This window comes from Equus caballus, chromosome 16 (genome assembly GCF_041296265.1).
Source record: "Equus caballus isolate H_3958 breed thoroughbred chromosome 16, TB-T2T, whole genome shotgun sequence".
NCBI classification, from domain to species: domain Eukaryota; kingdom Metazoa; phylum Chordata; class Mammalia; order Perissodactyla; family Equidae; genus Equus; species Equus caballus.
In genome coordinates this window covers 55,651,631-55,666,135 of record NC_091699.1, presented here as the reverse complement: position 1 = coordinate 55,666,135, position 14,505 = coordinate 55,651,631, and the positions used below count along the sequence as shown (strand labels likewise).

The 14,505-nt window shown below is 38.4% G+C and overlaps 1 protein-coding gene across 4 annotated transcripts in view; it reads right to left on the bottom strand.

The window, feature by feature from the left end:
* ULK4 (unc-51 like kinase 4) overlaps positions 1-14,505 on the bottom strand; it is a 513,120-nt gene that overhangs the window by 273,756 nt on the left and 224,859 nt on the right. For all 4 annotated transcript variants that reach the window (XM_001917025.6, XM_023620688.2, XM_070237944.1 and 1 more), the window contains exon 31: positions 7,918-7,966. In XM_001917025.6, coding sequence (XP_001917060.4) covers positions 7,918-7,966 — 49 coding nt within the window. The remainder of the gene's footprint in view (positions 1-7,917; positions 7,967-14,505) is intronic.

The following is a 14,505-nucleotide window of genomic DNA, read 5'->3' as shown; positions in this document are numbered from 1 at the left end:
GTAAAAGAAGCCAGGGACCCATTCAAGAAAAAAAAAAAAAGAGTCCATACCTTATTCCTCATTTATATAAAATTCCTGAAAATGCAAACCAATCTACACTGACGGAAAGCAAGTTAATAGTTGCCTGGGACAAGAACAGGGGTAAGGAGGGATGGATTATAAACAGGCAAAAGGAAATTTGGAAGAATGATGGGTAGGTTCATTATTTTGATTGAATATACATATGTAAAAACTCATCAAATTATACATTTTAAATACATGCGGCTTACTGTATGTCAAAACAGACAATAAGCAAAATATAGAGATATAGTGAATGAATGATAAATATGATATTTCAACTCATCATAATGATGGATTACATCAACAAACACTATTGGAATAACAACTCAGTGACGGTGAGAGGAAAGTGAAGCAAAGAGAAAAGCTAGATTTGTATTCATTCCTTACAACAAAGTTATTTTAGAGCAAAGATTTAAGATTTAATCATGAAACCATAAATGTACAGAATAAAAGATGCCTTAATATTTTATAACCTTGTTGAGGAGAAGTGCTTTCCTAAGCATGCTGGAAAACACAAAAGCTAGAAGCAAAAATTTGATAAATTTGACTCTGATATTAAAAAGCAAACAGGCCAAAATACAACTGACAATTTGAAAGACCAATAACACTCAGCTGTAAGTGTGGCAAAGCAGCTGCTGCATTATACCACTGCTGTGTGGAAAATTCATATTACCATTTTGGAGAGTAATATTAAAATACAAAAGATGCATGTACTTTGGTGTAACAGTTCAACTCTCAAGAACTTATCCTAGAGAACCTCATACAGATGTGCAAAGATACAGCAAAGATATTCTGTTCAGCATTGCTCATTATTAGGAAAAGTTGGGGGGAAAAAGGTAAAATGTCCATCAATGAGGATTGACTAAATAAATTATGCTAATACAATGAAATGCTATACGGCTATTAAATAGAATCAATAATACATATGTGCATACATATACATTTCTGCCACGGAGGTTATGAATTAAAATACATACAAAATAGAATATTTAGTATGGTCCCATTTTTGAAAATTAAAAAAAGCTAGAGATACACTACACGTGTGGAAAATAATGAGGAGAATATGAACTAAGCCGTAAGCCGTGACATTATGGAAGACCTTCGCATTCTGTGTTCCACATTCCTGTACTGTTTGAACTCTTTACAAGTATGTATTATTTTTGTTACCAGAAAAAATAAACCTAAAAATCCTATGTAATAACTTGCCCTTCTTGGCTTCTCATCACAGTCTTTCTCTAATTTCGTATCTCTAATAAATCCAAAATGCAATTTCACTTGCTAGAGCTATTTAAAAAGCTCTTCTTTTCCCATAAATCTGTCAATGGCTTTAGTGCATCAGATTTCCTGGCTCAGTCTGAAATCCTCTGCAGCTTAGGGTAAACGCATAGATTCTGCTTTGTCTTGCTCACCCAAGAAAACAAATGCAAAGAGCATCAAAAGCAAACGCTAATAGATGCTTGCTGCTTTATTTAACTTTTTGCTGACATTTCCACTTTCTTAAAAAGTAGGTATTTTCAATTGCTTTGTTCATGAACAAACTTTACGGAATCCTACATTACTGAAGAAGTTTGCAAAAAAGCAACATTCAGTGGTTACCTGTTGAGAATGAGTAATCACTCATTTTACACTAAGCTCTTTCAGTGATTCTTTCTACTTATCACGAGACATTTACTTTGTTCCAGCTATCAAAGGGCTCCGAACACACAGGGCTTTGGAGTAGTGAGACTGGACAATGCCTGATGACCACAGTAGGCATTTTAATTTTTAACACAAGCCTGAACCCAAAGTTGGCCAATGACTGGGCATCCCCAGGTAGTCCAGAGTTAGGAGAGAAGTAAAATCGAGTGACATTACCAGCCATGGTCAAAATTCAGCGGATTCACAACCAAACTGCCTTTTGTCAGTATGTCACACTGAAGAACACTGGCCCTTCCTACTACTTCTCTTCCAATCCACCATTAAGGGGAGAAAAGTTGGCTGTGAGTGCAGTCTAGGAAGGCAGGGTGGAAATATAACAGCCATGCTTCACCTCCACCAATTGTTCACTAATACATCAATATATACCAAAAGGCAAAACACAGGGAGGGCAATGTACTGGGGGCAAAGGAGGTTGTACATAGTGTGGTTTCTTTCCTAAGTGAAACTCACAGTGTAACTGAGGATACAAGACTTAAGAAATCACCTACTGCAGCACTATCCAACAGGAATATAATGCAAGCCAGATGTTTTAAAAGTTCTGAAAGCTACAATAAAAAAAGCAAAAAGAAACAGATGAAATTAATTTAAATGATGTTTCAGGGGCTGGCTCCGTGGCATAGTAGTTAAGTTTGGTGCACTCTGCTTCAGCGGCCCGGGTTCCCAGGTTCAGATCCCAGGTGCAGACCTACACCACTTGTCAGCCATGCTGTGGCAGCGACCCACATATAAAGTGGAGGAAGATTGGCACAGATGTTAGCTCAGGGCTAATGTTCCTCAAGCAAAAAAAGAGGAAGACTGGCAACAGATATTAGCTCTGGGCTAATCTTCCTCAGGAAAAAAAAAATTCATTTAGTCCAATATATCCAAAATATTAACATTTTAATATACAATCAACATAAGGAAATAAAGCAGCTACTTTACACTACTTTTTTCTTTTCTTGGATACCCAGTATGTATTTGATGCTTAGAGCATATCTCAATTCAGGCTAGCCACGTTTCAATCACTCAGTGTGCTTTATGTGGCTACTGGCGACCATATGGAAAAATGTGCAGGTCTATAGGGGAAATCTAATCATAACAGGCGATAAGATGAGTGCAGAAGGAGAGGCTCACATAAGCACCCAAGAGTCATAGACCTTCCAAGAAAAACAGTGCCTCTTCTTGTAGTACCATACTAACCTTTTTGCTTCTCTAAAATTTAATCCAGGGCTTTGGCTCCTCTTAATTCTCCCTCATTCCACCTTACCAGACCATGCCTCTCTTCACTTGTCTGTAGCTCATTCTCACTGAGGTCTCACTCACTTTCTGTGCCCAAATTTTACCCTTACTTCTTCACAAGTCTAATTTCACAATCAAGAATAGAAACCAAAAAATATAAAAGCTTTCACTCTTGGTGAGTATATTACTCAATGTCCTATCACTTATCTACTTCTACACTTTTTAACCAGACTGTCTCCTTAGAGAGAATGAAGAAGGAATACTATCTGTTTCCGTAAAATGAAGCCCAGGACCTAAAGCAGAACTAGAAACAAGAATGACGACGATAAAGCTCAAGATTCCACTGGCCTGGGGGAAGCCATATGTACCACACTCCCATATGTGCCCTGTGACTGGCCAAAGATATCCTAAGCTCTATTTTAGCATTTTTTCAGTGTCTACAATGTGTGGTTTTTATCTTAATAAAGTCCATCTTTTTTCAAACCAATTGGGCTGATTACACAGAAACTAGTTATGCTTTAGCCCAACTTTACGGATGTAAATTTACTTTACTTAGCTCCAGCCCATTTATTCAGCCAAGCAGGTAACATGGTATTTATCAGATTAAAGTCATTTGTTCAGTTGTTATATGCGCAAGTTCAGTTCATTCAATCCGGTATGAATAGAGTGCACCCTAGCCCTAGCGAGTTATTTTGCAAATACAAATTTATGACACGAGCTACCAAGAAATAGATCCACGCAAATCCATTCCTATTCCGCTAAAAAATAAACTTCAAAGTACATACTTTAATGGCAGTATGCCAGCAGCGTGTGACATCATCTTTGTATACAACAGGAATTGGTTACACAGCTCCATTCTGCAGTCTACAGAAGCCCTGAATAGGTACACATGCAAGCCAAAGAATCAGACTTATCTCCTGCATCCAATATGTACTCTTTGTATAACACTGAAACATCTTCCTAAGTTAAGCCTTTTGAAATTTTTATCATTTATTATTTTCTATTTTAGAAATTTATGCCCATGTGTATAGCAGAATCCTATTAATGGCATATTGGACACAAGCACGCAGATTCTTACATTTATAAGGAACTTGTCCTTCTAACATACCCTAAGAACCAATTCACATTAGATGGGTTGCAACTAGAATGGAGCAAAGTCATTTTAAAAGCCCGATGAATGCATAGGTCTGAAAACATTCCTCCAGTGTAATGTGGCTGCCGGTCTGTATTACGTCGATGTCTCAGTGATTAAATATTTTAGCCTCCAAGAAGCTCTTTTCTAAACGTACAGTTGACTTGAAAGATTTACTAAAGCTTGCTTCAACTGCTATCCTAGAGAATTGTTAAAACAATATAATTGTCAAACTAGTGTATTGCTAATCCCATTTTTATTGTTAACATTTGCCACTGAAATTGCTCTCTAATTGTTTGTTTTGGAACAGACATAAAATATCATGACAGCAATATTTTGGCACATATTGGAAAATCTGCCATGAATAAAGATTTTCTTCCAATAAAATACAGTTTGCCTATATTACTTGGCATCAAAATGATTTATTAAAATAGGCCAAAACATAAACCACTGAAATAAAATGAAGAGAGATTAGAGATATAGTGAAATCCGAAGGCTGAGCCATCCAAATTCATACTTAACACACATTTAAAAGCAACTTCTACTCTTTGGAAAGTGGCAAAGGGAGAAAAAGAATGCCTTCTCTCCTGCTCATCCAGCAACTCTGCACTTGAACACCAAGCCACAGGGCTCCTTCGACCGCTGACATTCTTCAGGAATCCGCATTTATTAAGCTGATCCAGATTGCCTTAGTGCCACAGACCCTGAAGACTGTGTATAGGAATCCACTCAGTTCAATCCAATGCATGCTGCTGAACCTCCACTCTCTGCCCAACACAGCCGCATGTTGACAATGAAAATGCAGTGTCCTCCCCAAGGTGGGCCCTGCCAGGGAAGCAGTGCCCAGCTGCTGTGACCGCTCCTTCTTGTAGGCAGTCGGCTACCTGGCTTTCTCCACCACTTAGCCTGCCAAGAGCGGGAACACTTGTGGCTGGAGCTCAGGATTAAAAACATTCTGCCTGCTCTCTGCCCTGAATGTGGTGTTAGAACTCTTGGGCCCTTAGATCAGACCTCTGAGACCAGCTCTGTCTTTTATGCTCCCTTCTCCACAGACCCTTTGGCTGATCTCAAAGCCTCGCTGAGGGAGACTTGCAGGGAACTCCAAGAATCCAGCTTTCAAGCTGTTCCAAATTTCCAGTACGATCCCATGACCTCAAGCCTGATTCTCTCCACGTCCTGACCCCACGGCTACTCAGCCTGCCTCCTCACTGCACATAGCCCCTGCAGCATAGGGGCTCCAAGGATATTTTTCATTTAAGTATAAGATACTATCTGATTTTGAAGAGTATAAATTATTTGCAAAGCCAATAATACATGAAACAACCAGAGTATAAAGCCCTGCAGGATCTGGTCCCAAATGACCATTCCGCCTCACTCCCTATACTTCTCTATGGTCCCTGGTCCAGGCACATCTAAGTAGTCACCATCCCCCAAGTTGGAATGTCCCCTCTGCTCATGACAACTCCCTCAGGGCCCTGTCCAAAAGTGGCATCTTCTGTGAGACTCCCCTCCCTGTGCTGAGCAGAGGCAGCCTCCTCCTCTCTCCCTACCAGCTCCTCCAATGCTCCTGTCCAGTCATGCTTACACATCACTCCGTCATGCCTGTGAATCCAGAGGGCCCAGATACCAGCCACCCTGGCAGAAGGCAGCACGTGCCTCCCGAACAGGCAGTTACAATGGGAGACAGCTTTTTTTTTTTTCAAGATAATAAAAATTACTTTCAATTGGTTATTGATTTAACCCATTTGATCCATACTTGGAACTCTTGGTTCTACCAGAGAACTCCAGAAATGTCTGCTTTTCTTAAGATTTGTACATGGCTATTTTGTACAAACAGGACATCAAATTTGGAATTCTGCTCCCTTCATCTTCACTTTCCTCGGGCCTGCAGGAAAGACGCAGAAACTGTGCGCAATTCTTGGTCATCAGAAGAGACAGGTTTGCTTTCTTTCTTTTATTTTTTTTACTTATTTTTATTTTTATTTTTTCATTTAGTAACATTGCTTTATAATATTATATAAATTTCAGGTGTACATTGTTATATATTTTGATTTCCGTGTAGATTACATCATGTTCACCACCCAAAGACTAATTAAGACTAACTGCAATCCATCAACACACACATATTGCCTAATCACTCCCTTTGCCCTCATCCCTCCCCCAGCTTTGCTTTCTTAATGAAAACACCTAGGTGAGGATGCACTGCCGCTGAGAGCATATCACATGAGGAACTCTAGAACAGAAGAAGGGAGTTGCAAAGCCAGTAATCAGAATTTAAGTACATCAAACAGAAGCTGGAAAACAGTTATGGCCTGAGAGTAAAGAAAAAGTCACCAAGAAGTCACAGTGGACCACCAGCTGGATGAGTCAAATGGTGTGTTTTTTTTTAACGGGTGGCTAGAAGACTCAAGCAGTAGCCAAGCCTGGTCCCACACAATCTTTTTATCATGTCCCGTTCTGATCAAATCATTGCTAGAAGCTTCTATATATACACTAGACACCCATAGGCTCTCGAAGTTAGGAACCAAACCTAACTGAAGAACATACTCTGTTTCCCTGAATGTGAGAACCTATCAGTTCTAAGAAGCACCATTATTTTATCAAGCACTAAGAAAGAAAAATGCACCAACTAAGCTGTAACATGGTTTCTTATTACTTAAAATTTTCATTTTATTTTTATTGAAAGAGCTCTTTTAGACTTATTCAGACACACATTTTTATAATATCTCACTCGAGCACTTAAAAAAAGAAAAAGAAAAGTGAAATAAATTGGTTAAGGCAATGACAACCAGGTCACCTGGCTGAAAGCAACTGTAAAATGCCACTGACTTGGAAAGTACATCCCAGTTTCAGAAATGTTAAAATCTGAAAAACATGTGTATCGTAGAATCAATAAAATACTATATTACATCTAGCTCGGTGACAAAAATTTAGAAAGGACAAGGTAATAGTTCACAGGATAACTGTACAATGACATTTCATTGATTAAAAATGTATTTATACAGAGAAAAAGTTGAGACGATTTGACTCAAGAAAGACAAAAGTGGAATGGGAATTTAATTATGTTCTTCAAGGACATCAAAGTCTTGTCCCCAAAAGCAGTTTTTGGTAAAGGAGGATAACCCACTTAGGTACAAGAGAACATTTCCTTGGCTAAGGGCACTCCATTGCTATAAGCACATCAATTTTCAGTCTAATTCTCAGATCTCTGTTTAGTACAAATAGGGATTTATCAGAAGTGAGAAAAGTCAACTCTGCATCCCATTTTATTCTCTACACATAGGAAGCATAGACCAAAGGTTTTCTTTAACACAATGTTTTCAGTTCTATTCTATGAATAGAAAAAATAGTGTATGGAAGCTAAGCTATTCTACATTCTGAAGAAGACAACTTTCTGCATAGACATAAAACTGCTGATCTCATCCAGTGACTGCAAAGTCAGAGGGCTTCATACTGAACATCAGAAAATTCATAGTGAAGCACAGCAATCATCATTCTGCCCTTCCTCCACAAACCAACCTCAGATAAAGTATTCTTGCTATATTAGATAACATAATGTTTAACTCAACAGAAATAAAATGCAAAGGATTTGTAGAGAGAGGGTCAGGTCACTAAACAGTGTCCCTATATAATTGCAGAGCTGGTCAAGACTCAGACAAGGAAACTGAAGCCCAATAATGTTAAGTGAGATGATGAAGGACATACAATCCTTCTGGGCAGAGTTAGCATCAGAACCCAACGCAACATAGTCAAAACTCTAAAAATTTTTACATTTCACTTGAATCTCAGATGCACATTTCCTTTCTTACCAGAATTACTTCAAAAATGAGCGGGATCAGTTTGCTTTCTTCCACAAGTCTGTTAAAAAAATAAAAAGAGAACCACACATTAGATAACTCAGCTTCCCTGATATGGAGCACTGCAGCCCCATGTTTTATTGCCTAAATTCTGTGACTGAGAAACAGTATGATTAAATATTCATTTTTAAAACACTGAACTACACCTATTAACTACGAGAAATATGGGGCTTCTTTGCAAGTGACTATTAGCTTAGCCTTATTGATCTGTAGCAAGTAAAATCTCAAATAGATTGATATTACAAATGTAAAAATTAATTAAAATTCACAATTATACAGACCATCAAAATAGGCAATGCCAGTTGAAATAATGTGACCAACCCTCACTGCACAGTTAAATTATCAGCATGCCACACAGTAATCCCTCATATAAGGCCTCATTAGCTACCTTCTCAGCATTAATGAATTAATGTATAAGGATTTTCAACAATCTTTAAATTTTAAAAAAGTACACACCAATCCCCCAATAGGCTCTGGGCACTTTCCCTCATCAAACCTAGTTACAAATTGTCATCGATTCCAACAGAAAATATTTCTCAGGCAATTTAACAGAAAATAGCCTTGATTCAAAAGTGATAGTTTTTAGTAAGAACAATACACCAATCTCTAAATATTCCTTTAGTCCAGGGGTCAGCAAAGCTTTTTCTGTAAAGGGGCAGATAGCAAATATTTTAGGCTTTGCAAGTCACACAAGTCCCTATGGCAACTACTTAACTCTGTCACTGTAATGTAAAAGCAGGCATAAATAACACATACATGAACGGGCATGGCTGTGTTCCAATAAAATTTTATTTACAAAAACAGGTAGTGTGCCATATTTGGCCCACAAGCTATAATTTGCTGACTCTTGCTTTAGTTTTAGAAAAAAAAATCAGATTCCTTGATTTTATTAGAATTTACTTTGTATGATAAACTACAGCACTTAAGACAAGTACGTTGCCTTCCTTGTAGGCATGCGCAGTTTATCTCACAGAAAATGCCAGGTGGATAGAAAGGGAATTTATCATCTGGCCTCCCTAGAGCTTGTTTGTCTATGATAATACCTTGATAAAAGAAAAGCCTATGAGACCAGCCGAAAAAAGATCACAGTGGTTACAAATATGTGTTAAGGGAAAGAGAGCTATAGAAAGAGTTCCCAAAGACTGAAGCACTAGGTATCTAACACAAATATATGTGATTATTTCTGTAGTTTCAGTATTTCAGTGTATTAGGGGGAAAAGGATTTTGATTGCAAATATTAAATTCATTTACATTCTCTCACTTTCCTAGGCAATTGTAGGCTCAGATGTGAAGATGAAGCTCCTTATACCGTGCATGGGCAGGATTCAAGACCAAGCACAACTTCAAGCCAGAACATTCCCAATCTTCTTCCTTCACTTCCTGGATGTAAACCATCTCTTTTCCTAAACTGGTCCTTCTAAGTTTTTATGATATATACTCTTATTAGGCCCAGGCTGAAATAGCCAAGCACATACATCTCAGAGTTGCCCTAGCAACCAAAGCCAAGAAAGCCACAGGGACACAGACACCACTACTTCTCCAATGGGCCCTAGAAGTTACAGCTCCCTCTACTACAGTCTACTCCAACATTCAGATCCAGAAGCATCCACTCACAACACCTTTCATGATAGTATTTTAAAATATATTCTATTATTAAGATATGACTACATAAACTACCTTAACTCATTCTTAAAAATTATGACTAGTTTTTCTTCAAGTCTCTTTGCATCATGAGCAGACTGGCCCGGACTACTCTTAAATGTCCTTTACCTCTAAATTCTAACACTCCAGTCCTTCCACTCTTCTGAGTACAATTCAACCATACCAATTTTTGATCTCTGATTTGGCTAACATAATTTAGAGCCACATCTGGTAAATAAAAAGGGAATTCAAGCTAAAGAACTTTTAGTTTAAAAAAAATTTTCTATGACATTTTCTGTGACTCATAAACTAACCTCAAATGTAATCCCAAAAGAACTCTAAAGCAAGCATGGAACAAGGGCAGCTGCAAACGTTTACAACCATCTAAGGCAGTGTTCTTCCAAACTGTGGGAAGGGATCAACGAGTGGGCAATGAGATGAGTTTACTGAGTATTGACTAGCATTTTCTTATTGAAAATAATAGAGAATATCCAAAGGTGTCACACGTAGTATCATTCTGTGACATTTTTGTTTCAGTGATAGGTCTGCATATGTGTACTGAGTAGTGATGTAAAATATATTTTTCTTACTATGGGTTGTAGATAAAACATCTGAAATTCACAGATTTTAGATTGCTTTGGAGACAATATTCATTTGTCCTCACTATGTTCTTAAAATTTGATTTAAAAAAAAATGGGTCTCCTTACTTTAAGCATCTCCTCTCATACCACCATAGGTCCAATTAGTGGCTCAGGTCTCAAATGATCAAGCTCTTCATGTACTTTGGGTAATGGAGCAATCCACTCGGAGCTCTCTTCCTTTGATTTGGTACTCTGGAGAGCAACTCCAGTGCTCAGGCCTCTTAGGTCAAGGAGGACGAGGCTTACCCCTAAAGAAAGTTGATGTGGCTGAATCTCAGGGAATTATTCAAGCAGAAAGTCTTAAATCATCATAGTAGACTTTGGAAAATCATGATGCAAAAGACTACCTTATTTTGGGGCTCTGTTGTGGTTGGCCACCATGATTTATTTAAACCACCAGTATCATTTTACTACAAGAGCCTGTTATATCCTAAAGTCTAAAAGAATGAAAATTTCTATGGTTTATGGACAGCCTGAAGGACAGGAAGTAAAGAGATTTATCTGAATTTTTTTAAACCACAAATAAACAAAAAAGAGATCTTTTTGAAATTATCCCTAATCTTCAAAGGATTGTGAAGATATTAACTACATCACAGTATACTTTTCTTCCTTTATGTTAGCCATCTAAGCACATTGGGCTTAAGTAATTCCAGATGAGTAAACTGAAATATACTACCCTTCCCAAATGCAGCTCCTGGGACCACTTTACCCTGGGTTTTTCATTTTGTTTTGTTTTGTTTCTCCTTAGCAGTGCACTTTAATGATAGCTTGTGTATCATTAAAGAGTTTTCCTCACTAGGTTTTGTTTTGGGAGATTCACTAGGATTTTGTACATCTGTGGTTTATATTATTAAAAAAGGAGGTGCTCTTTGAATTAGAGAACTTTGAATAAACTTATGAAAATCTTTAGGATACATTATTTGACATTCCTGTGCCCAAAGTAAATGTTGCTTTTAGCGCTGGGAAAGTTTTAAAAATTTATTTATTGATGCTCGATAGCTCAAGCACCAATGATACTATTTAAAACACCATGTATTTAAATTTTGATAACTACTTAGTTGAGATTTATCTATGTAGCTACAAGCACAAACTGATCTATAACAAGATTGTATCACAAAATGTGCTGTGATTACTAAAACAATTAAAATGTGTACTTCAAATAATAGGTCAACATTTTCGATGTAAGAAAGAACAACTTTTGAGGTAAAGTCATTATCAGTGGCCTATGGAACTATGATGCCTTGGTTTTCTGTTGCACAATTACATTCACATACATTGAAAATAAAGGCTAACTACAAAGTAAATATATCAATATTTAGATATAAATGACTAGCTGCAACTGAAACAAGAAAAGTAGGAATAGAGAGATTACCCCACTTCTGTTCAGAGAGCTACAGAAGTGGGTTCAGCTGAATTTCAAACCATTATTAACATTTTTTTAACTTTCCTTTAAAACTTAAGACATTTAGGGATGCACCAAGAACAAGAATTAAAAGGAACTAGAGTCCTGCCCTGTTCTGCTCCACCATACTTCTATCCATTCAGAGAAAAGAGGAGCCCTGAGGAAGGTCAGAGAGAGAGAAGCAACGGATCTCTACATGCCCTGGGCTGTTTTACAGACAAAGAAAGGAGTCCCCAACAGTGATAAAACAGGTCTAATGAGACACCAGCTCCATGGAGCTGCACTGTATGGTTTTGCTTGTATGCAGCTTTTATCTACCTATGCAGGTAGAGACAATATGCACGAAGCTAGGACCAGAAGTTGAGACCTACAGTTGATCTTATCCATCAGGGACCCCATCCTCCCCACAGGGCTTCTCCATCCACTGTCTCCGCATTTCAGGAATCCATCTTGTCATGCACATCTTGCTGAGTACTGGAGACTTTTTTCCTGGAAACTATCTCAATTTACGATTAATACTATTGAGCCCTTGCCATAGGCTAATCTTATAAACTCAAAATTCATGCCCTCAAACTCAGAGGCAAGTGGCTTAACAGATATATAAACAAATATAAAAAGAAAATTAAACTTCTATCACAGATATATGCACAGGATATAAAGGAATAGACATGGGGAAAACCTAGTGAGCCCAGACTGGTGAGAAGAGGTGTCCAGGAGCATTGAAAGACAGTAGGAATTGGCCAGTCAGCGTGTGGAGGAGGCAGGTGTGCCTGTATGGAGAGGGTGATAAGCATTCTGAGTAGTTAAAAGACAGTGTGAAAGATACAGCAGAACGATGTAGCTGTGAAGGTCATGCACGGAAGTGTTTTTTTTGGTTGGTTGGTTGGTTGGTTTTTACCCTAAAGGTTATGGGGAGCCTCTGAAGGACTATAAGCAGAAGGATGGCAGCTGGATTTAATGTTCAAACTCCAATCTGACAGTAATGGGAAAAATGAACTGGGGGAAGAGGTGCAGTCTAAAACATTACTACTCAAAGTGTGGTCTGCAGACTACAGCCAGCCTGCAAACTGTCACAGAGCTATTACAAGATAACTATGGAAATTTGAAAGACTAAGTTTGTATCTGTTAGATCTAATGATAAAAAATTTGAACTTTTAAAACATGACAGTTTTAAAACATGACTCCACCAAAATATGGTGAAAAACAGGATATTTGCATAGTCTTAAAGGACTTCCCCACAAGATACTTAACAATGGAGAAACCTGGCAAGCACCACCTTAACCAACTGAGCACATTTCACATCGCCAGAAATGAGACATACAGATGTCATGTACACCCTGACATCGTGTACTGAGGAGGGCGCATCATCACTTCTGTGCACTCTACCCAAAAATGCATAACCTCAATCTAATCATGAATAAACATCAGACAACCCCATATGGAGGGGCGTCTTACAAAATAACTACCCACTACACTTCAAAAGTGTTAGTGATGAAAGACAAGGAAAGATTAGGGAACTGTCCCAGATGGGAGGAGACTAATGAGATATGAGGACTAAATGCAACATGGGATCCTAGATTAGACCTGGGACCAGAAAAAAATATATATATATTAATGGAAAAACTGGTAAAATTGGAATAAGAACTGCAGATTAGTTAATAGTATTATGTCAATGTTAATTTCCTGGTTTTGATAACTGTACTGTGGCTATATAAGATATTAATATTAGTGGAAGCTGGATGAATGGCACATGGAAATTCTTTGTACTAATTTAACCACCTTTCTGTAAGGCTAAAATTATTTTTGAATTAAAAGGTTTTTTTAAAATAGCTCCCAGATTCTTTACCTCTCCTCCCCTTGAGTCTGGGCAGGTTTGTAACGACTTTAACCAAGAGAACAGCATGGAAGCAATACTATGTGATTTCTGCTTATATTCCACATGTCTTTTGTTTAATTTCACTTCTATAGTATTTTAGAAAATATTTATTCTGGTTATCTCTTGAAGGATAACAAACTACCCCAAACTTAGTGTTACAAAGCAATAACTACTTTAAGACACTTATGGATTCTGTGGGTCATGAATTTGGACAGGGCACAGTGGGGATGGCTTATCTATGTTGCCTGATGTTTGAGGTCTCAGCTGGGAAGACTCAAAGGCTGAGGGTGATTAGAACAGCTGGGGGCTGTGGTCATCCAAAGGCTGCTTCACTCACATTGGCACCTGGGCTGGGATGACTCAGGAACACTCAGTTAATTCTCTTGGTCAGATGACCCTCTCCACATGGCTTGGCCTCTCACAGCATGTGGCAGCTGGGCCATAAGGGAGCATTCCTAGACAACCTGGCGGAAGCTGCATGGCCTTTTCTAACTGAACCCTGGAATACACAGCATCACTTCCACTGCATTCTGAGTGGTTACAAACCAGTCATTCTAGTCAGCCCAGACTCAAGTGGAGTGGAAGCAGAGGGGCCTTCTTACAGGGGAGTGGCATGGTCATGTTACAGAAGAGCATGGGATGGGAGAGATTTTTGCAGCCATCTTTGTAAAACACCATCTGCTACAGTATTGTTCTGCCATACACTGAAATTTCAAAAACTGTTTCTTCAGCACAGTTTGAGGAGCACTGGTCTAGAACCAGACAGACTGGCTAATAGGCTACTACAGTGACCCAAAGGAGCCTGACTGGGGCCTTATATTAGTTTTCTATTGCTGCATAGCAAATTATCACAAATTTAGTGGCTCAAAGCAACATCCATTTTTCAGCTCAAAGTTCTTTAGGTCAGACATCCAGCTCTGCACTGCTGGGTTATCTGCTCAGCGTATCATAAATCTGGAAGCAAAGTGTCAGCTGGGCTA